The sequence below is a fragment of the Chrysemys picta genome, chromosome 6 (assembly GCF_011386835.1).
Source record: "Chrysemys picta bellii isolate R12L10 chromosome 6, ASM1138683v2, whole genome shotgun sequence".
NCBI classification, from domain to species: Eukaryota; Metazoa; Chordata; order Testudines; family Emydidae; genus Chrysemys; species Chrysemys picta.
This window is the reverse complement of record NC_088796.1, coordinates 5,943,283-5,965,776: the sequence shown is the minus strand read 5'-3', so window position 1 is coordinate 5,965,776 and position 22,494 is coordinate 5,943,283. Positions and strand designations below refer to the sequence as shown.

Below are 22,494 nucleotides of genomic sequence, written 5' to 3'. Positions count from 1 at the left end.
CCCGCTGTTTTCTTTGATCATAGAAATAACAATTATTCCATTAATATGATCTGTGAACTTAGAGATGGAAAAGGTTTGTCAGATCATGGGTTCTACATTATCACCCCTACAAATGCAGGATAGAATCCCCATTTAGAGGACGTATAGTCTAGCAAGAACTAACTTCACACACACACGACTATTTGAAATGAAACTGGGCAAAGGGGCAGAAAGCCTTCTGAAGGCAGCGGCCCTGCATTGGCCAGAGGGGATGAACTTCAATGGTGCAAACACCCCAAAAAAAATGTAACCCTCCAACAAAAAAAGCCCTCAGGATTAGGTCCATAGTCAGTCTCCTTATCTTTTTTCCATACAGCTAATGTTTATGTCCAGGATGTATCCATGAATATGGAATATACCACTTCAGATTAGAGTTATTGCTGTATATATGTTGTCCTTGAAAGCATCGGGTAATGTAGCGCAAACTCTTCTGATTAGCAACTCTGAACAGAAGTCAAACTTCCTTATATTGACTGCCACTGTCAAAGTGATAGAAAAACTCTGGATGACCCACCTGTTAGAATATGGGTGGGCAAACTACGGGCTGCAGGCTGGATCCAGCCCGCGAGCCGTTTCAACTCCAGCCCGTGAGCTACACCACGTGGCTCGGCGGCGCTCCAACCAGGGCGCAGGGTCGGGGCTGCACCACACGGCTCGGCAGCGCTCCAGCCGGGGCGCAGGGTCAGGGGCCGCACCACGCGGCTTGGCCCCACTCCAGACAGGGCACAGGGTCGGGGGCTGCACCACACAACTCCCAGAAGTTGCGGCCTGGCCCCGCTCCGGTTCCTACGCGCTCCAGCAGGCTCTGCAGGGGCGGTGCCTGCGGATGGGGCAGCGTGCAGAGCCGCCTGGCCATGCCCCTGTGTAGGAGCCGGAGAAGGGACATGTCACTGCTTCCGGGAGCCGCTTGAGGTAAGCGCCGCTCGGTGCCTGCACACCCTGACCCTCTCCCCATGCCCCAACCCACTTCTCTGGCCCTGATCCCCCTCCCACTCTCCAACCCCCTCAATCACAGCTCGGAGCACCCTCCTGCACCCCAAACCTCTTATCCCCAGGCCCACCCCAGAGCCCGCACCCCAATTTTGTGAGCATTCATGGCCCGCCATACAATTTCTATTCCCCGATGTGACCCTTGGGCCAAAAAGTTTGCCCACCCCCGTGCTAGAACAAAACGCTCAGTACTGTGGAAAGAAATATGACCAGAGCTATTTGGTGCCTTTCCTGTCTAGTGCACTGTGTTGTGTGTTTGACTGCTTTGGGATCGAATATTTTTTCCTTTTACACCAGCACCAGTTTTTAAAGTGACAGTTTACCTTTGTGTACTGTGGTTTTAATTCCTGTAGCAGGTAAGCAGTCTTTTTAGACCTGACCCAAAGCAATTTAAATCAGTGGGAATGTTTCATTGATTTCAAACAGCTTTGAATGAAGCCTTTGATTATTAAAATAATAATCTGAATAAATGCAAGGGAAAAGGTTCCACAGGCTCTCAGCCCCAGTGATGGCACTCTGTAGATATCGTAGCTTACATTTACACTGTAGCCTTCAGTCCAAAGGAGCCCAATAGTTTTTTATAAATTCTGGACCTTTTGCTGCAAGTAGACCAGCCTGGAGTCCCACTGGGATTCCAAAGAGGACTAAGGGTCTGCTAAAGCAGACCTCTTTGCAGGATCAGATCCTACATTCATAAAATAATCACTTAACTTGGTGATACTCAGACCTCAGAAGTTCAGGAGCCAAATTAGCGATCAACATTACCCAAAAGAGCCACAGTAGTGTGAATTCATTGTTTCATTTACTATATATATTCATATTAAAAGGAAAGTGTTTAGTTTTTACATATATGTATTATTCTCACAGCAAAATGACTGACCAAGTATTAATATTTTATCAACTACAGTTGGTTAATGACTGAGTAAAAGCACCCTAAGAACATAAGAACGGCCACACTGGGTCAGACCAAAGGTCCATCCAGCCCAGTATCCTGTCTACCGACAGTGGCCAATGCAAGGTGCCCCGGAGGGAGTGAACCTAACAGGTAGTGATCAAGTGATCCCTCTCCTGCCATCCATCTCCACCCTCGGACAAACAGAGGCTAGGGACACCATTCCTTACCCATCCTGGCTAATAGTCATTAATGGACTTAACCTCCATGAATTTATCTAGTTCTCTTTTAAACCCTGTTATAGTCCTAGCCTTCACAACCTCCTCAGGCAAGGAGTTCCACGGGTTGACTGCGCTGTGTGAAGAAGAACTCCCTTTTATTTGTTTTAAACCTGCTGCCCATTAATTTCATTTGGTGGCCCCTAGTTCTTATATTATGGGGACAAGTAAATAACTTTTTCCTTATTCGCTTTCTCCACACCACTCATGATTTTATAGACCTCTATCATATCCCCCCTTAGTCTCCTCTTTTCCAAGCTGAAAAGTCCTAGCCTCTTTAATCTCTCCTCATCTGGGACCTGTTCCAAACCCCTAATCATTTTAGTTGCCCTTCTCTGAACCTTTTCTAATGCCAGTATATCTTTTTTGAGATGAGGAGACCACATCTATACGCAGTATTCAAGATATGGGCGTACCATGGATTTATATAAGGGCAATCAATATATTCTCTGTCTTCTTCTCTGTCCCTTTTTTAATGATTCCTAACATCCTGTTTGCTTTTTTGACTGCCACTGCACACTGCATGGACGTCTTCAGAGAACTATCCACGATAACTCCAAGATCTCTTTCCTGATTAGTTGTAGCTAAATTAGCCCCCATCATATTGTATGTATAGTTGGGGTTATTTTTTCCATGTGCATTACTTTACATTTATCCACATTAAATTTCATTTGCCATTTTGTTGCCCAATCACTTAGTTTTGTGAGATCTTTTTGAAGTTCATGACAGTCTGCTTTGGTCTTAACTATCTTGGGCAGTTTAGTATCATCTGCAAACTTTGCCACCTCGCTGTTTACCCCTTTCTCCAGATCATTTATGAATAAGTTGAATAGAATTGGTCCTAGGACTGACCCTTGGGGAACACCACTAGTTACCCCTCTCCATTCTGAAAATTTACCATTTATTCCTACCCTTTGTTCCCTTCTTTTAACCAGTTCTCAATCTATGAAAGGATCTTCCCTCTTATCCCATAACAGCTTAATTTACGTAAGAGCCTTTGGTGAGGGACCTTGTCAAAGACTTTCTGGAAATCTAAGTACACTATGTCCACTGGATCCTCCTTGTCCACATGTTTGTTGACCCCTTCAAAGAACTCTAATAGATTAGTAAGACATGATTTCCCTTTACAGAAACCATGTTGACTTTTGCCCAACAATTTATGTTCTTCTATGTGCCTGACAATTTTATTATTTACTATTGTTTCAACTAATTTGCCCAGTACTGCTGTTAGACTTACCGGTCTGTAATTGCCGGGATCACCCTTAGAGCCCTTTTTAAATATTGGAGTTACATTAGCTATCTTCCAGTCATTGGGTACAGAAGCTGATTTAAAGGACAGGTTACAAGAAGTGGGCTGTAGTCCACGAAAGCTTATGCTCTAATAAATTTGTTAGTCTCTAAGGTGCCACAAGTACTCCTGTTCTTCTTTTTGCGGATACAGACTAACACGGCTGCTACTCTGAAATAGTTAATAGTGGCGCAGTTTCACATTTGAGTTCTTTCAGAACTCTTGGGTGAATGCCATCTGGTTCCGGTGACTTGCTACTGTTAAGTTTATCAATTAATTCCAAAACCTCCTCTAGTGACACTTGAATCTGTGACAGTTTCTTAGATTTGTTACCTACAAAGGACGACTCAGGTTTGGGAATCTCTCTAACGTCCTCAGCCGTGAAGACTGAAGCAAAGAATTCATTTAGTTTCTCTGCAATGACTTTATCGTCTTTAAGTGCTCCTTTTGTATCTCGATTGTCCAGGGGCCCCACTGGTTGTTTCTGATGTACTTAAAAAAACATTTTGTTATTACCTTTTGAGTTTTTGGCTAGCTGTTCTTCAGCCTCCCCTTTGGCATTTCTTATTACATTTTTACACTTAATTTGACAGTGTTTATGCTTCTTTCTATTTACCTCACTAGGATTTAACCATCACTTTTTAAAAGATGCCTTTTATCTCTCACTGCTTCTTTTACATGGTTGTTAAGCCACAGTGGCTCTTTTTTAGTTCTTTTAGTGTGTTTTTTAATTTGAGGCATACATTGAAGTTGGGCCTCTAATTATGGTGTCTTTGAAAAGTGTCCATGCAGCTCATTTTTGCATAGTTCCCCTTTAACTTCACATCAGCCCCGACTCTCCTGAGCTTACAAAACCAGACAGATTGTAGCACTTGGTGTCACGTCTGCAAGGTGTGCTCATGCTCTACTTTTTGTTTTATAGAAACTTCTCCAGGAGTCGATGAGGTGACATTTGTGGAAAAGGAGCCAGCTGAACGTCACTCTATTGTTTCCTGGGAGCAGGTGGGTAGTTTCATTTCAGCGCTGTAACGGGGTTGTTCTGACAACGCAACAGGCTATGCATGCATGCAGGATACTGCACATTGCTACAACATTTCACGTACCGCCCAGCCCATAGGTAAGAGAGACCGAGGTGTGTGATGCAAATTGGAGCAATGCTGTCTCCTTTTCAGGTAGTACTCTGGCTTCCAGCCATACCACCTGCAATTGCAGTGTTGTTGGATCTCACAAGACAAACAGGCCGCTGATGCATTCAGATGGGAGTCCTCTAAGGGACACTTGAGTGCTGCAGAGAGTAGCGATGGTGACTCAGTAGGTGGTTGTCATTCTTCTGCATCAGCCCTGAAACCAAGCTGTAGTATGGTGATAGGGCCACTGTGTTGCTTGAAGAGTTATCTTTCAGATGAGACATAAAACCAAGCTCCTTATGGCCATAAAAGAGAGACTTGTAGTACAATCAAGTCATTCAGTGCCCCCACCTACACTCCACTCATCAGTTTCCTTTCTCAACCTCAACTTCCTACCTTCTACTTCCCATATCTCCACTCCAACCATAAATCGAAAACACCGATGCACACATGCTACTCCTAGGGTAATTCTGCGCCAAAAAAATTTAAATATGCAGAATATTTTAAAATTCAGCAAAATTCTGCATACTTTATTTGTCAAAATTTATTTCAAAATATCTGCCTACAAGTATGCCTGTAACAATACTGACAACAAAAAAGATTCAGGAAATGTGTTTTTTTTGACAAATAGATTCCTTACTAAGCATATTAATACAGAACTTTAAGTAATAATTCATTTAATCTATAATTCAGAAACATAATTTGCCAGGAGAGGGAAGTAATTGCTGGGAAGGAGCCTGGGAGTGAACCTGTAGGGCTGTTGGGTCTGGATGGGAGAAGTATGGAACAGTTTTTTGGGGGGGAAGGGATTGTTAGGGAGTTGGGGCGCCTCCCCCATGCAGACCCTGGCTGACCCCTAGCCTCTCTCGTTCAATCAGGCACATCTGCCCCTGTCCCCATGTGTCCCTGCACTTCCACTCAGACAGCCCTACTCCCCTGTCCCCATGTATTCTGCCACCTCACTCTCCTGTGGCCCTGCACCCAACCTGTCCTCATGTGGCCCTGCACCCCCATTCCTATTCAGCCCCTGCTCCAGTCTGCCCACGCACTAGCCCTTCTGAATCCCAATCTATGTGACCCCCATTCTCAGGAGCCCCATATGCCCCACTCTGTCTGTCCACCCAAAACCCCATGGCTCCTCACTTGGCCCCCAGGGCAGGGCGCTGTGAGGAACGCAGCCTCTCATCCTCCCTATCGGCTGCTGACTGCTATAGCTGGTGAGCCAGCTGCCGCTGTTCTGGCACCACAGCAGCCCCTGGTGGGAGAAAGGCGTAACTGCGGTGCCTCTCCAGCAGAATGTATTTTCTGTGGAGAAAAAACAAAATTGGTGAATTTTGCATGTGCGCAATGGGGCAGAATTCCCCCGGGAGTAACATCCATGCAGATTTCACTTCTTTAATTTCTACATACAAATAACCCGATTTACCTTGTAGGCTACCTCTCCACCTATCTCTTCCTAAGCATTACAGAAAAATATCGCTCACGGCTACCCTTTACAATGTAGCACCAGACTTCACTTATTTATGCCCACCAATAAAGCCAGGATAGAGCTATGATTTAATTGTATTAATCATCCAGTGAAGTGGGTTTTAGCCCATGAAAGCTTATGCTCAAATACATTTGTTAGTCTCTAAGGTGCCACAAGTACTCCTCGTTCTTTTTACATTTCATTGTGTTTCCACAACCACTAGGTGGCACTGTTTACCAGTTTAATGGAGGGGAAACAATCGACTCATACATTGCTTCCTGGCTCTCTGAGCTCTGGTCAAATGAAAAAATTCTCTCTATAGTAAAATTATAACAAGGTTCCTTTACAATCCCTGTTTTTAACTCCCTCTATAACATAGGCTAAGAAAAATGGTTTGTCCTGAAATTTAACTGCATTCTAAACATCAAGGAAATTTTTTTCTGCAAATCTTGAAGAAAGTTGGTCAAGTATTGTTGAGTGATAGGTCACTAAAACAACAAAGACCTTGAATATGAGCCCACTCAATCATAGCTCCATAGCTAAAGCTGGGGAAGAGGGGGGCAGTGGAAATGAGGGAAGGCAGGTGGGGTGGGGGAAAGAGGGAATGGGGAAGGGGGTGGTATAGGGCAGGATAGGCACAGGGGACCTACCTAAGAGCTAGGCACATTACAGCCCTTGCTCTCCAGGGAGCACAAGGACTATTCTCTCTGGACTGCCCCAGAGGTGTACGATGCCCCAAAGAGGGGTGAGGACAGACACAGCAGTAGATCCATGCCAGCCTGCAAAGCAGGGCAAGCACACAGGGAAGTGTGTAGCCCCTCAGAAAGGGACACAGCAGAGGACATGGAGTCCAAGCAGAGGAACTTAGGGAGTTCCAAGAGGCATTTGGGGTCAAAAGCCCTAAAGGTTTTATAATCTCCTGATAAAATCAGATGCACAATTCTGTCCCTGCTATTTATAAATGCTGTTCTTAATGGGTCTGAGACTGGGGCCTATTGTAACCCATGTGTGCTGCTCTGCTAGTGCAAAGGGGTTGTGAAGCCGGCAAACACATCCGCCTCAGAATTCCCCCTCCGTAGAGCATGGAGGGCATGACTGGAACATCTCTGCACTGGGGATATTCCCAGCTGCCAGACGAGTTCTGGAGCCTTCAGCAGCTGGGTTAGACCAGCCCTGAAGTGGTAGTAACTTATGTGGAGAGACAAATTGGCCCGTGCCCATCTCCAGTGTTAGAAAGCCATAAAAAATGTATATACCTCTCCTGCTCCCCTCACTCAGGTTTCGCATGGAGTGAGCTCTGTGCCTTTTTGTGTTTAGAGTAGTGTCTGTAGAACCTTATGGATTTAATTTCTATTAACTTCTATAGGATTGTTCCCAATAAGGGACTATTCTATTATTATTTTGAGTTAACTGCCCTATGTAAAATCTTCCTTTTTATGTGGGAATCAACACATGTTGGGCAACATAAACTTACTAGCTGATAGAGTTCCCCACCACCCCAGAAGGACACATACATCAAACATGTTCTTTCTAGGTAATTTTGGGATATCATGGACAATAAACAAAAGAAATTAAAATTGCATCAAATATTGGGCATCTTGGTTTGTACTTTATGAGGCTGGTAAGTGCAACTCTGGAAAGCACCAGATGAGCAGGGTGCATGCAGCTAGTTGAAGGGGCTGAGGGTAAGCAGTTTCAGGTATATCATTTGGGCTTATCTGACCTCTGCTCTAAGAAAACAGCTGTTTGAAAACACAGACCCTTGTGACTGAAGGTAACTTTACAGATCAGCCAGCCTTCTCCCACCCTCATGGAAAACATTGGACGATCTCCAAGATCCCAAATGGGACCACGTTCTGCTCTGGCAACTTGTCTTCAGACCCATCCTCTGGAGAAGGCAATGAAAGGGTGTTAGCTGAGGAAGTTCCTAAAATTAAGGTAAAAAGAGAGAGAATGCGACTGGAAACAGAAATGCCAATTGATATGTCCTCCTGGAAGAGGAGGGCTCAAGGCAGCAGGTCTATCCAGAAACCTCTTATCTCCTTCCATGAATAGACCGGTCATCACAAGAGTCCTGATTCTTGTCTCTCTCAGGAGAGTAATTCCATTGAAGTCAATGGAGCTGTTCACGTGTAAACGTTTATTAATAGAAAAACAAGATTAAATGATTAAACAGGTTTTTTAAATCGATGGAATGTGGCATGTAAATACTTGTATTCTGGTGGGGCTTTGTAGCACATCAATCATCTCCAGACATCCAGCCTCCTTTGTTTTTTTAACCCAAGTCCTTCCTCTTGCAACTAGAGTTATGAAGTTAGAACTCCTGACGCTGCAATGTGAAATTACAAATATTTAGCTTTGAAAACAGTCTGCAAAACAAGGGCACGTCTGTTACAGGCATTTGGAGAATTTAAAGCACGCCTATATAGTTTAGTATTCTTCTAGAACAGGGGTGGGCAAACTATGGCCCATGGGCCGGATCCCGCCTGCTAGCCATTTTAAGCCGGCCCTCGAGCTCCCGCTGGAAAGCAGAGTCGGGCCGCTTCACGCAGCTCCCGGAAGCCATGGCATGGCCCCCCTCCAGCTCCTATGCGCTCCAATGGCCCCGCTGTAATGGCCCCGTCTGGCACTTCAGTGGGAGCTGCAGGGGCAGTGCCTGCAGATGGGGCAGTGCCTGCAGATGGGGCAGCGTGCAGAGCTGCCTCGCCGCACCTCCGCGTAGGAACCAGAGAAGGGAAATGCCACTGCTTCCGGAAGCCGCTTGAGGTAAGCGCCACCCGGAGCCTGTACCCCATAGCCTCTCCCCAACCCCCTGCCCCAGCCCTGAAGCCCTCTCCCGCCCTCCGAACCCCTCAATTCCAGCCTAGAGCACCCTCCTGCACCCCAAACCACTCATCCCCAGCCCCACCCCAGAGTCCGCACCCCTAGCTGGAACCTGGACCCCTTCTCACACCCCTACCCCAGCCCTGATCCCCTTCCCGCCCTCTGAAGCCCTCAATTCCTGCCCGGAGCACCCTCCTATACCCCAAACTCTTCATCCCCAGCCCCACCCCAGAGCCCGTGGATGGCATGGATCGGTGTGGAGATGGGGAAACTGCACAAAATGAGTGTAGCAAAGGAGTGGCTGCATTTGCTTTAGGTTAGATAAATACAAGGTATCGGAGTATTTATCTTTGTTTTATGGGCTTTGGATGCTAAATATTTGATTGTGGTTTTTAATTTCCTTTCACATAAATCCAAACATTTCTTTTGTTTCTAAAAAAACATTTGGTGCTGTGAAAACGTCCCAGATTGACAGTCCTGCAGCTTGCAGTGCTCTGCTACATAACGCTTCCCCATACTGCATCAACCATGAGCATCCGGCTCTGAAGGGATCACTCACAGTATAGAGAAAACCTTGAAAACATGACCCAAAAGCTTCATAAACCAGAAGGCACCTAAAAAGAACCTCCAACGTATTATCTTTAAAACTCTCATGATTTCGGGGCCTTACTCGTGATGCTGGAATGTTTGCAGTTGGGGATACTGTAAACATACATTCTAGTTTGGAAAAAAGTTTGTCTATTGTTTCAGGGATATAATTTGATAGGAAGAGTAGTGATAGTTAGAGTCCTACGCAGATACAAAAATGTGGATCCGCATCCACCAGAATCAACGTGCTTCCGATCCGCTAGCCGTCTTTTAGGTGTATCCGCAGCAGCAAGCCATCTCACAAGGGGTGGGGGGGAGCGGAGATGAACGGGAGGCCAGAGTCTCAAGGAGAAAGGGCTGTGACGTTGCACCGCATAATGCTTTATAGAAATATGCTTACGAATGTAAATATGACATAACTGGAATATGCTTTATGCTAGATATGCCATGTTACATATCTTTGCAAAGGTTCTGTTCTACCGCATGTATTCATCCTATTCGTATACATGTTTCATTTTTATATCTGAAGTTATGAGCGTTGGCTCTATGCTTATATTTAAAGTGTTTGCTGTAGAAAGCACCTAAGGCAGATTTGATCAGCATAGTGTGAAGGGGTTATTCAAGTAAATGGAAATACTTGGCAAACAATGAACTTTGAGAGGCGCCAATCCACATCTGAGCTTTCCTGGGAATGTGGCTCAGCCTGTAAAGTTCTGAGTCATACATGGACATGTGACTTGCCCATGTGACTCCAAAACTCCATCTTGCAGCTGGATTCTGCATAGGAGAGAAGAAGGGGTTTCCACCCACAAGAGAGAGAGTCTATTTAAGCTCCTGGAAACCCCTCCATTTTGTCTTCAGCTGGCTCAAGAGATAGCCTCTCCACCCCTAAAGGATACCTGAAAGAAACTGGAACAAAGGACAGTAACCACAGGGGTGTGAGTGATTGCTGGATCCAGACTAGAGGGAGGCTAGTCTGTAAAAGAAGCTTACTGGAACATCTCTGAGGGTGAGATTTCATCTGTAATCCCTTTCTTACTGTATTAGGCTTAGACATGAGTATTTTATTTTACTTGGTAATTCACTTTGTTCTGTCTGCTATTACTTGGAACCACTTAAATCCTACTGTCTGTATTTAATAAAATCACTTTTTACTTATTAATTAACCCAGAGTTTGTATTAATACCTGGGGGGGCAAACAGCTGTGCATATCTCTCTATCAGTGTTATAGAGGGCGAACAATTTGTGAGTTTATCCTGTATAAACTTTATACAGGGTAAAACGGATTTATTTGAGGTTTGGACTGGGAGTTGAATACCTGAGTGTTGGAGATAGGAACACTTCTTAAGCTGTTTTCAGGTAAGCCTGCAGTTTTTGGCGGACATGGTTCAGACCTGGGTCTGTGTTTGTAGCAGGCTAGCGTGTCTGGCTCAAACCAGGCAGGACACTGAAGTGCCAAGCTGGCAGAGAAAACAGGCTCGGGGGTAGTCTCAGCACATCAGGTGGCAGTCTCCAAGGGGGTTTCTGTGATCCAAACCGTCACAGGGGCGTTGCATCGCGTGCTGCTCCTGCAGGCTTACGAACAACGGTAGCAGCAGTGCATTTGCATCACAGCGGGGCAGAGGGGCAGTGGGCCCTGCCCACTCCAATCCCTGCGGCCGGGGACAGGTCCCTCTGCCCAGGAGCCAGCGGGCCGGGAGCGTGGCCAGTGCAACCAGGCCAGGCCATGGTGGGGATGCTGGCGCTGCCCAAGGGGCCCAAGCTGCTGGACAGGAAACAGTGCGGCGAGCAGGTATTGGACAGCCCTAACTCCAGTCTGCCGCCCAGCCACTATCTACTGGCCTCCGGTCCCGAGCGCACTGCATCCCCCCGGTCCCCAGGCTCTCCAAGCCAGATGCCGCAGGCCAGGCACCGTCAGTGAGTAGAGCCCTGTGCGGTTGTGTCTGCATCCGATCCACTATCCGCAAAAATGGTCCGTGGATGTGGATATGCAGGGCTCTAGTGATGGTAAGAAGTAACTTCATTCAGCATCTTTCCTTGGCTCGTTAAAACTGTCTCCTGATGTGATTCTCTTCTGGTTTTCAAATTCATGACGTGCACTTAGTATTAGGAACTAAAATATGAGTGGAATTTACTGTCTAAGGGCCCAATCCCACAGTTCCCAAAGAGCATACGTGTATGCTACTGGATGGTATGTAATACCTGCTTGTGTGCATGTGCCTATCACACTTTAGTGATTGAAAGTCCATGAAAGAGAGAAGTCCTAATACCACTGCAGGTCCTGTAGCTCAAATGGAAGAGGTTGGTTGGTTTGGTTTCATTGATGGCAAAGCTGACGAAGCTGTGTGTGTGTGGATTAGCTGATGACCTTGGGTCTGTGATTTGGGAGTGTGAATTCATTACACAAGGTGCCATGTCATGAAAATTGTGGGACACTCCTAAAATATCCCTGTAGCTAGCGATTGCTAAATTGGTAAACCAACTGCATTGAAATTTTCCCAGAGGTGCCTTTAGATCAAATAACTAACCTGTGTTGGGAAACAGATCCAAGAAACTTGAAAGCATCTCTCCAGTTATGTGATTTGAGTTGTGTTGGGGCTCAGTAAGATATTGGGTGGCAAATGTTCCTGTCTCAACAGTGAGTCAGTTATCTGGATCAAAGCATGCTCTACCTCTTTCCTTTGATAACATTTAAGGGCATTTGTGATTACAGAAAAACTCCTGTGTATTGCCAGAGGATTTAAAGAATTTCTACCTAATGAGCGATGGCTTCCACATGACCTGGAGTGTGAAGTTTGATGGTAAGTCTGCCTGTTTCTTTCCTTTAGCTTAAAATCCTTTAGGTTAAAATGTCCATTCTTTCTGTGCATTCCCTGTGGCAGCTACAGTCCCTTCCTCTTAATTTGATCGCTGCTTAACCGAATCCTCCATTTAGTTTGATCTACACCACAGAAGCGAAATTATTTTGAAGGAAAAATAACCACTATGCCCTTTGTTTTGCTGGGTTTAGCCAGCTGTTGTTGGATAATTCAATCACTGATGTAGAAAATTACCTTTTAATTAACAAGGAAGTCCAAAGTGCTGCGTGGAATCAAAAGCCCAGTGATGAACACAACCTGAATTTCTGTGCATGATACATTGGGCTTAAGCCTGCAATCCAGGCACATGCAGGATTCCCATGTGGGAACCTTGTGTGCCGAGCGCTTGCTGGGATCAGATCTAGTTTTGATTACCTAAATGCCAGTATGAACTGTCCAAATCCAGATATGCCCGTCAGTCATCAAATGGATGAGTCCATAAGTTTGACTTCAATCTGCAAATTTTGTCGTACTCAGCTCAGAGGGAACATCTGGTCTTCAGTTGGCTTCCTGCTTTTTACACTGATCTGCTTCTGTCAAGCCAGATGGAAATCAGAATGTGGTCAAGGAACTTTGCAGAGGTCACACAACACGCAGTAGCTGTGCCCGGGGGATGAGAGCCCTAGCTACCATTGTGATAGTGGGGCACTTTAACAATGAACAACATTTAAATGAAGGGCCTGATCCTACTCCCATTGAGATCAGTGGAAGCTTTACCACAGACTTCTGCGCTAGCAGGTACAAACCCTGGGCCTCATTCTGATCTCACATCACTTTAACTCCATTGACTTCAGTGGAGATACTCCAGTGCAAGTGATAGCAGCAGTGGGTCCCCTTTCTTCCACCTGGGCCTAGCAGGAACAGGGAGACTCCTTCACTCTGAAGCAATCACCTGGCCACAGTTATCCAGGCCTTTGCCACCTCAAAGGCCGATCCCTGCAGGGCACTCTAGCTGGAGACTGCTCGCTTCAGCTGGTGCATGCAGAATGCACTGATCTCCTTGTGAAATGGAGTTTCACATGACCCCAGTCCCCAGCATGTGCTCTGCCTGCTGGGTGGTTCAAGTGGAATTCAAGGTGTGGTGGCCCATAGAGCCCTGAATAGGTTTAACGCTTTATTCCCTGACTAACGCTTCCCCTTGCCCTCTTCCAGACTGCTACAGCTGCAGTCAGCACCAAGGCCTAAGCTGAAGCTTCCTCACAACAAATGAGAGGCAGCAGCTGACGTGGTGATCTCAGCTTCGCTCCACCAGAGCCTACATCTGTCAAACTTGCAGGCCTGCTGCAATGCCCATTTCTATGTATTTTGTGAAAGGTTGGGGGTTGGACAAAAAGAAAAGACTTCCTCCGCTCACCTGTCATTGGGGTGTATTAATGATCACTCTTGTCACTGTGCATTGCAGATAACCCCATGCCACTGGGCTCCATGGTGATTAACGGCATCTCTAAGCTAAGTCGCCTTGGCGGATCATCGGCGTACGCCCTACCCAACGCGCCCACCCTCGCTGACCTGGAAGATGATATGGATGAGGAAGGTATTGTCTTCTTGATGGCACACATGATGGTACACCCAAGGGTCAGAATGTGCTTTTCCTCCTTCATTCTGCTGTATAGGGATACGCTGCATTTCTGCCTAACAGGCCAAGCTGCACTTTGCTAGCACAGGTAGAGAAGTCACAGGTCGCTTCTAACGAGACCCAACTTGTGCTGCTCCAGAGAAGGAATGGACTGGATACTTAGGGTCCACCAAGCATCATTAACCCCACCTCCTCACCTGTGTTGTCTCCACACCTTTCCCAACCAAACTGCCGCCTAGCCTTTGTTTTCCCCTGTCTTAAATTGTTAGCTGGGGCCTCCTCTTTTCATTCAGCTTGGAAAGAGCATGTATATTTACAATAGAATATCAACAACCACTGGCAATAATTGCCGTGGTGATGGATAGGCCCATTGGGTTCACTGACTCTGAATGCAGCTTTTCAGAGCTGGAAATGTCACTGGAAAACACATTGAAACAAGAGGCAGCAGGGGAAAATGCATCTGGATGCGTTAGGCATTTGGCAAGTAAAAGGATCCATTCCCTTCCTCTGCCAGCTTGCAGTCTAACAGGATGCAACAAGCGAGACAAACAGGACATGGTATAACGGTGGCTCTTTGCAGAAAAATAATAAAACTCACAAATTGCTATTTGATTTCTGTAGCTGTTGCTGCTTCCAAACCTGGCTGGTTTCTCTGCTTGTCAGGGAATCCTGCCCTTTAGCATATTAGAGATTTTGCCCAAATTCTGCTATAATCCTGATCCTCTTGCTACTGAAATCAGACGGGCCAGATTCTGCTCTCATTACCACCATGCAACTCCCCTCAATTTGCCTGGTGCATGCGAGAGCAGATTATGTCCCAAAAGGAGCTCTCCCTTTGACTTCAGTGGGGAGCTGCAGATCCTAACAATTTATATCTATTTTTTTTTTATTGCAGGAAAAATTCCATTGTCCTTTCTAAACAGTGTATTTGTCTTGACTGATCCCAACTTACTTATGAGATTATCATGAAAACCATAATACTTAATTGAGTTGGGGGTTTTTGTGAGGTTTTGGCTATTGTTGCTTTTTTAACATTTTACTAAATAAGCAGGGTTCTGTGTGAATCATTATAGTGAGGATTTTAAAACAGCTATTCCACCGTGATCCCGCTGAGTTATTATTTCCCTGTAAGCTGGTTTTCTAAGGTTTAAATACCTGTAGAATACCTAGTAAAGCACCAGTTATAAACAACCTTAAGCCCTAGCGTCTGAGAATGGGTATCTGGATCGGCAATAAGGTTGATGAACATCTAAGAACTGCAGGTGAATTTACGTGCAAGCATGAAATTACTTCTTCAGGGGGTCTCTGGGGGTGTTTATGTAGGAGCAGAACTAGAAGATCGTGATTGTCATAAAACTAAAATTACTGCTCATGGTACCTTTTCATTCAATTGTTTTGAACTTTCTCGCTCTACATTTCAATTTCTGACAATATTTTGATTTATTGTAAGAATTAACTGTTAATTTACCAATTAAAAGTGAATCCTTCCAAGCCAAGTTATGGGCCAGCTTTTCAAACTTGCCTCTACAATGGCACCCAGAAGTGTTCCATATGCATGAATCTGTGCAGGCAAGAGCTGTATTTGTACAAACTCCTGCACCCCTGGGTGCACATGCAGTGGAGGGCGCGGTGCATGTCAGCGGCTCTACATGTAAAAGATGCAAGCATAGCTTTTTCAGGCCCGTTTGCAAACATGGCCAGTGAAGATCTAGCCAGAAATGCTGTAAAGTGATGTTGTTTCTTTTGAAAGGTGATGAAGACCAGCCAGAAAAGCCCCACTTTGACTCTCGTAGCCTGATATTTGAATTAGACCCATGCAACGGGAACGGGAAAGTTTGCCTTGTTTATAAGCACACCAAACCAGGTAAAGACTGAAAAGAGTCCAGTTAACCAGGCGTGAGAAATGGCTGTGTCTGGATAGCTCTCACTCTTCTGAACTCATGTGCCATTCTGGGTGAACCCTTGGAGCCAGGATCTCCCCCTTGGTATCGAACAGATGAGTCCACATTGTAACCTCCGTACTGTTTCTGCCTGCCTAAAATATTTGCATACAGAGAGGGGAAAGGCTGTGGGCTACCTCCCTGATCCTGCAAACACTTGTGAGTAGCCCCAAAGGGTTCAGTAGGGTCTCTCCTAGGTGTAAAGTTACTCATGTGTGGATGTGATGGTAGATTTAGCATTCCTTAGAGTCCGAGAGAGGAGAGAACACCGAGAACTTGAAGCCACTGAATTGGATTCAGACCCTGTGCTTTGATGCAGTGTCCCCCAATGCTAATTAGAAACTATCTTGGCAATGGGCCTATTAGCAGAAGTTAGCAAAGGACACACCGCAGAGCGAGAGAGATGTGAGCTGAGCTAGTAAAGAACTCTCTGCGGGTGCGTCTACACTGCACCCTTCTTTCAGAGGCATGTAGGGTACATCCCCACGTAGCCCCCCTCGCATGGGTATAAATAGCAGTGAGCCAGTGAAGCACAGCTCAGATGAGTAGAATGCAGACAAGCCTGCAGGGCATGGGTATTATTCGAGTACATACCCTACACCAGGGGTCCCCAACGCGGTGCCCGCGGGCACCATGGTGCCTGTCGGGGCGTCTAAGTGCGCCCACGTACTGGCCAGCGGACGAGCATCTGCCAAAATGCCTCTGAGAAGCAGCGTAATCCAGAGACGTCACCGCCGAAATGCCGCCGATTTTCAGCGGCATTTTAGCGGCGACGCCTTTGGATGACGCTACTTGTCGGTGGCGACGTCTATTGACGTTGCCGCTTGTCGGCGGCATTTCGGCGGATGCTCATCCGCCGCCACGGTACCCCGCAGCTCGTTGTCTGGCACCCGCCAGACGAAAAAGGTTGGGGACCACTGCCCTACACGTTCTCCACTCACCCAAGCCGTGCCTCCCAGCCGCTCTGCTATTTTCAGCAGAGTAGTGTCCCACTGCTTCCCTGCTGCTGAAGCCTTTCCCCTCTGGGCGGAGGGGGGAGGCTCTGGGCAGGGGGAAGGCAGACTTCCCCCCCGCCTAACCCTTTTCCTCACCGCAGTGAAAGGCTCCAGTAGCAGGGAGCTGCTGATACTTTTCCCCACTGTCTCCCCCCTACCAGAGCCTTTCACTGTAATGTGTAGCTACATACGGCAGTGTGGACACAGCCTGCTTTTCACAGCAGCTTCTACTTACACGTACATTACACGCCGCCATCAGTGGTGTGTAGTATAGATGTAGCCTGTCACAGACACCTGGAAGGGTTGCAAACACCAGCCAGACTTCCAAGCTATAGGACCGAGACATTATCTTGCAGCCCGGGTGTAGGTGATGTTCTCCTCAGGGGAATGGTGAAGTACATGGCTCGCTTAGAGAGATTTTCATCAGTAGTTCTCTGCAGTGTGTCTATTTAACCTTTGGTTTCTCTCTGTCACTCACACATTCACTCACCCCTCTATTAATATACCTGTTCCTAATAAAAACACCCTAAGTTGTCAAGTGGTGACTGTAGTTGGAAGTTTCCCAGATAGGCCTAAGAGAGAAACCTCTCCTCTGATTTCTAGGAGGCAGACATGAAAGCTGTAATGATCCAGCCTGAGCACTGCCTGGGAGTGAAGGAATGGAGTCATCCCCTCACCCAGCAACGTGGGGAAGGGGATGCAGGCAGGGGGTGGGTATAAGGACAACAGATAAAGATGTGCAATAATGGTGCTTTGAGCTTGTGCCTTTCATCCAAGGAACTCCATGTACACTATCCACTTTGTGTCTCAAACCCATGCCAATAAGTAGTATTATACCCATGTTGCAGATAGGGAAACCGGCACGGGGACTAGTTGATGAGCAAACACTGAGTCAATAGCAGAGCCTGGAATGGAACCTAGAAATCAAGACTTTTGGGTCCCAAGCTATAACCACTAGACCGTGCTGCCTCTGCATGATACATTGGTTCTAGGTCTTACCCCTTTGGAAAAGCCATCCTTCACAACATCAGAAGTATCACAACACCACTGCATGTCTCCAGCTGACCTCAGTTGGGAGCTCTGCAGAAAAGGACCTGGGGATTACAGTGGAGAAGCTGGATATGAGTCAGCAGTGTGCCCTTGTTGCCAAGAAGGCTAACAGCATATTGGGCTGCATTAGTAGGAGCATTGCCTGCAGATCGAGGGAAGTGATCATTCCCCTCGATTTGGCACTGGTGAGGCCACACCTGGAGTATTGTGTCCAGTTTTGGGCCACCCACTACAGAGAGGATGTGGACAAATTGGAGAGAGTCCAGCGGAGGGCAACGAAAATGATTAGGGGGCTGGGACACATGACTTATGAGGAGAGGCTGAGGGAACTGGGCTTGTTTAGTCTGCACAAGAGAAGAGTGAGGGGAGATTTGATAACAGCCTTCTACTACCTGAAGGGGGATTCCAAAGAGGATGGAGCTCGGCTGTTTTCAGTAGTGGCAGATGACAGAATAAGGAGCAATGGTCTCAAGTTGCAGTAAGGGAGGTCTAGATTGGATATTAGGAAACACTTTTTCACTAGGAGGGTGGTGAAGCACTGGAATGGGTTACTTTGGGAGGTGGTGGAATCTCCATCCTGAGAGGTTTTTAAGGCCCAGCTTGACAAAGCCCTGGCTGGGATGATTTAGTTGGTGTTGGTCCTGTTTTGAGCAGGGGGTTGGACTAGATGACCTCCTGAGGTCTCTTCCAACCCTAATCTTCTATGATTCTTCTCATCCTTCAACTTCAAAACAATGCTACCCTTTTTGCACATGTTCCTTTATTTCAATTCCAGTTGTCACCCCAGACACTGAGATATGGTTTCTGGACAGAGCTCTGTACTGGCATTTCCTCACCGAGACCTTCACTGCCTACTACCGACTGCTGATCACCCACCTGGGTCTCCCGCAATGGCAGTATGCCTTTACGAGCTACGGCATCAGCCCCCAGGCTAAGGTAGGAGAGCAGGAGATTTACTTTGACTCTGCAATGAGTCTGAACACAAGCCAGTCCTTCCCACTTTCTCAAGACCAGTGTGTAGAGCCACCGGACTCAGCAACAAGCAAAGGCTCTCAAGAAGCAAGATTATCCTCCGCAAGGCATCAGACTTAGGGGGCGTATAAGGGTTAGCTAGAACCGGGCTTTCTAGCAGCACCAAGGCTACTGCTGCTATTATTATGCTTATTGAGCTCTCCCCATCTGTGGCTGTGCAGGGGGATAAGTCCATCTACATTCCCCCGTGCGGACCTGGAAGACCGACCCAGATCACAGCTCTGCGCATGGTGGAGAAAGCAAGGGCTGAACCCCCTGTACTGCCTTCCCCTCCCCAACTGCTGAGAGCAAGTGGGCAGGGAAGCCCCACTACAAACTGGACAGCAGACCTAACCATACATGAGTGGGGAACGTGCCGCACCTTGCAAAAGGCTGTAGCAAAGTATTCTCCTTGTCCTCTGCCACCCCAAGAAACGTTGCCTGAGAGGGGAGTGAGAGTCCCATCTCCCAGGGCTATTCCAGGGTTGGTGCTGGTTACACATTGCTCCTTGCTCGGGGCTGGGCAGAAAGGCACAATCTGATTCTAGCCTGGTCTTCTCACTGCTGCTCCCTGCTAGGTAGCTGCATTTATAGCCTCCTGCCTTTCCTCTGAGTTTCTGATTGGACCTTCAGTCCCAACCTGGCTCATTACTCCACCCTCCGCACATGTGGGAGAGAACAACGCTTAACACTATGTGCACTGACCCATGCTGTCTCTGTGCATGCTGGCAGGGCCTTTGCTCCCTGTTACACCTAGTTGTTCTGTGGCTCCTTGTTTTATCACAGAGTTTGCAGACATGCTATCAGCAAAATGACATTCCCTGATTCTAGGCATATGAAACTGTCCTTTGAAGCCAATCCTCATTCTGCAGCTACGAACCATCTCTGTTCTAAAGCTCTTTGCACAAAACCCTGTGAGCTGACACAGGTTCCTGACAGCAGGAGCTTGGCGTATGTTTAAAATGTTCCAACGTTGATTCTTGCAGTTTCCCTCCAAGTCTCTAATGTGTGATTTTTTTTTCCTCCCCTCCCCCCATGTCATCCTTCCCTGTAATCTGCTTTTTTCAGCAATGGTTTAACATGTACAAGCCCATCACCATCAACACAGCTCTACTCTCGGAAGAACCTGACTCCTTTGTGAACAAACTGGACCCCAACAAGGTATTTAAAAGCAAGAACAAAACTCCGGTGATCAAAAAGAAATTGCCAGCCCAGCCAGCAGGCTCTCAGAAAAGCCACACAAGCACAACCGCCTCCAAGACCCCTTCGCTATCCGGGAATGCCCTGAGGAAACGAGAACCCCAGACCTGACGCTGGAAAGCAGGTTCATTCCAGACTGTTAAAAGTGTGAGACACCCACTGTGGTGTCTCTTAGGTTTGGATCAAACCATTTCTCATGCATGAATAGACTTCCCAGTGCACGCTGTGTTGCAACATTCGCATGAACTATAGCAGCAATTTAATTTATAGGAGATATGGCTGGAAAGCCAAAAAGCTGCAGGGCCTGGAGAGATGGTGGTTAATTCCTTTCTACTCCGATGGGCAAATACTCGTGTGTGGATAAAAATGCCACTGAGCTGGGTGGAGTGTGTTACCACTGATAACTGCAGCAATGGACTCAAGTAAAATCAATCTTATTAAATACAACATACAACACAAATATTTCCCCCCGTGTCCTTTTTCAGAAGAAAGAAGCATGCCGTGATCATTGCATGTAATGAGAGCAGGATCAAACCCACTGAAGTTGGTGGTGAAGTCAAGGGGAGCATTAAGGGAGCAGGACTGGGCCCTGTGGTTATAGCCCAATGATATGTAAGGGCTTCATGCTGACCACCCCCAAATCCCATTGAGTGTTCAGGCCAGGATCAGGCTCTGAGCTATTTATCCAGACTGCATGTTAAACAGAAATGACCTTCTGCTAAAGACCACTCCTGCCGTTGTGCACTCTCTGCAAGAGCTGGCCAGGCCAGAGCAGCGCAGAGGTGCCACGTCATCTAATACGGCGAGCAGGTGGACTAGCCCAGGACAGTGCTGTAAAACGATTATGCGCTTGGGATACCCTCTTACAAAGAAATCCCTTTTTTCCCAAGCCAATGCTGCTCGCCTCAGAATTTCCCTGGCTCCAGGTTAACACTCTGCCCTGGAACGCGGTGGGATTCCCTAGCGCCGTAGCTGTCTGTGCTGGGTGCTGAGCGCCTCCCCAACTCCTGCGGATCTCAGTAGGCAGGGAAGGCACTCAGCAACTTTCAGGATCAGGCTTCTCAGGACTGGGCTCTATAAAAGCCTAACTGTGGGTCCCAACCCATCAGTAGGTTTTGGAAAGGTTGCGGAGGGGTCAGGGACCCAGAGCAGAGGAGTTCTCCAGGGGACGGGCGGGTAGGTGGGTTGGAGAGCAAGCCTGCGCCACACTTACCCTGCAGCAGCATCTCCTGTCCACGGGGCTGGAAGCCGGTCACAGCTCTGCAGGACAAGAACCGCTGCTGCAGGGTGTGTGCAGGGTCACTCTCCAACATACACACAGCAGGGAAGGACTAGGGTTGTGGTGCCGGGTCAACTAGTGCTTTCTGCAGGTGCCAGTGCTGAGGAGGAAGTGGTGGCGGCAGCAGCAGAGAAGGCCTGTGATTTTTGGAGTCCCACCCCACTCCCAAATTTGCCAAACAAGACACAATGCAGTTGGTGGGTCTCCTTCGTAAAAGAGTCTAAACAAGAGCCACTCCGAACAGGGCAAGCGGAAACCCAACCATTTTCCTCTGCTCTTTTGCACCATCTGTTCTGAGACGCCTACTACGGAGCAGAGGAGACTGGAGCCCAAAGTCCAGTGCAGTGGTCTGGCTACCCAGGCTGCAACACCGACAACCGCTGCAGCAGCTGTAGTGGCAGATGTTGAAGGATTTACCGCAGGATGGCATTTGACCTGGCTAACTACCTATGTGTGGAGAAGATCAAAAGCAGTAGGGTACTCCAGCTTTACCACTTTCTACGGCTCATGGAGCCAGTGCAGCTACAGGAGAACACAGACGCTTTACAGTTAGAGATGCACATGCCAGTAAAAACCCAGCTTGCCTCTCAGTTCCCAGGCTGAGTTGTAAGGTTGACCATTAGAAAAGCCAGTTACTTGTAAACTGGGTAGAACTTGCTCCGGAGGCGTCAAGAGCCCATAAACGTGGAACCCCATGTTTCTACACTTTAGACAATGTAATTTTTCAGGGTAGAACTGCACTTTAACCCATTCAGTGCTGGTCTTCAACTGTACCCACTATTGCCTCCATTCTGGCACATTCCATTTTCTTAGCTGTACTGGGAACACTTAATAGCCACCAAACAATTTGTGTGTCTAATAGAGACATCTAGGGCACCATCTCAAAACAAGCAATGATTCTTTACATTGGGGTGTCTCTAACTGCTAACATGATTGCATAACTGTAGAATACCAAGCTACCTCACAAGGTGTTGTGGGGGTTATTTACTTGATGTTGGTGCAACCCTTGGAAGTATTAAGCGCTGTATAAGGACGATGTATTTTAAGAAAGATTTTAATATTGTCCTCCAAAATCCGGTTTTTGAAGAATAC

At 47.1% G+C, this 22,494-nt stretch overlaps 1 protein-coding gene across 2 annotated transcripts in view; it reads left to right on the top strand.

Annotated features, from left to right (window-relative positions):
• TPGS2 (tubulin polyglutamylase complex subunit 2) overlaps positions 1 to 22,467 on the top strand; it is a 28,445-nt gene extending 5,978 nt beyond the window's left edge. The window contains exons 2-7 of one of the 2 annotated variants that reach the window (XM_005296203.5): positions 4,410 to 4,489; positions 12,207 to 12,294; positions 13,754 to 13,885; positions 15,678 to 15,791; positions 18,688 to 18,848; positions 19,992 to 22,467. In XM_005296203.5, the coding sequence (XP_005296260.2) occupies positions 4,410 to 4,489; positions 12,207 to 12,294; positions 13,754 to 13,885; positions 15,678 to 15,791; positions 18,688 to 18,848; positions 19,992 to 20,234 (818 nt within the window). In that variant the 3' untranslated portion in view covers positions 20,235 to 22,467. The remainder of the gene's footprint in view (positions 1 to 4,409; positions 4,490 to 12,206; positions 12,295 to 13,753; positions 13,886 to 15,677; positions 15,792 to 18,687; positions 18,849 to 19,991) is intronic. The other variant, XM_005296204.4, reaches the window with a different exon arrangement.
• The last annotated feature ends 27 nt before the right edge of the window (positions 22,468 to 22,494 follow it).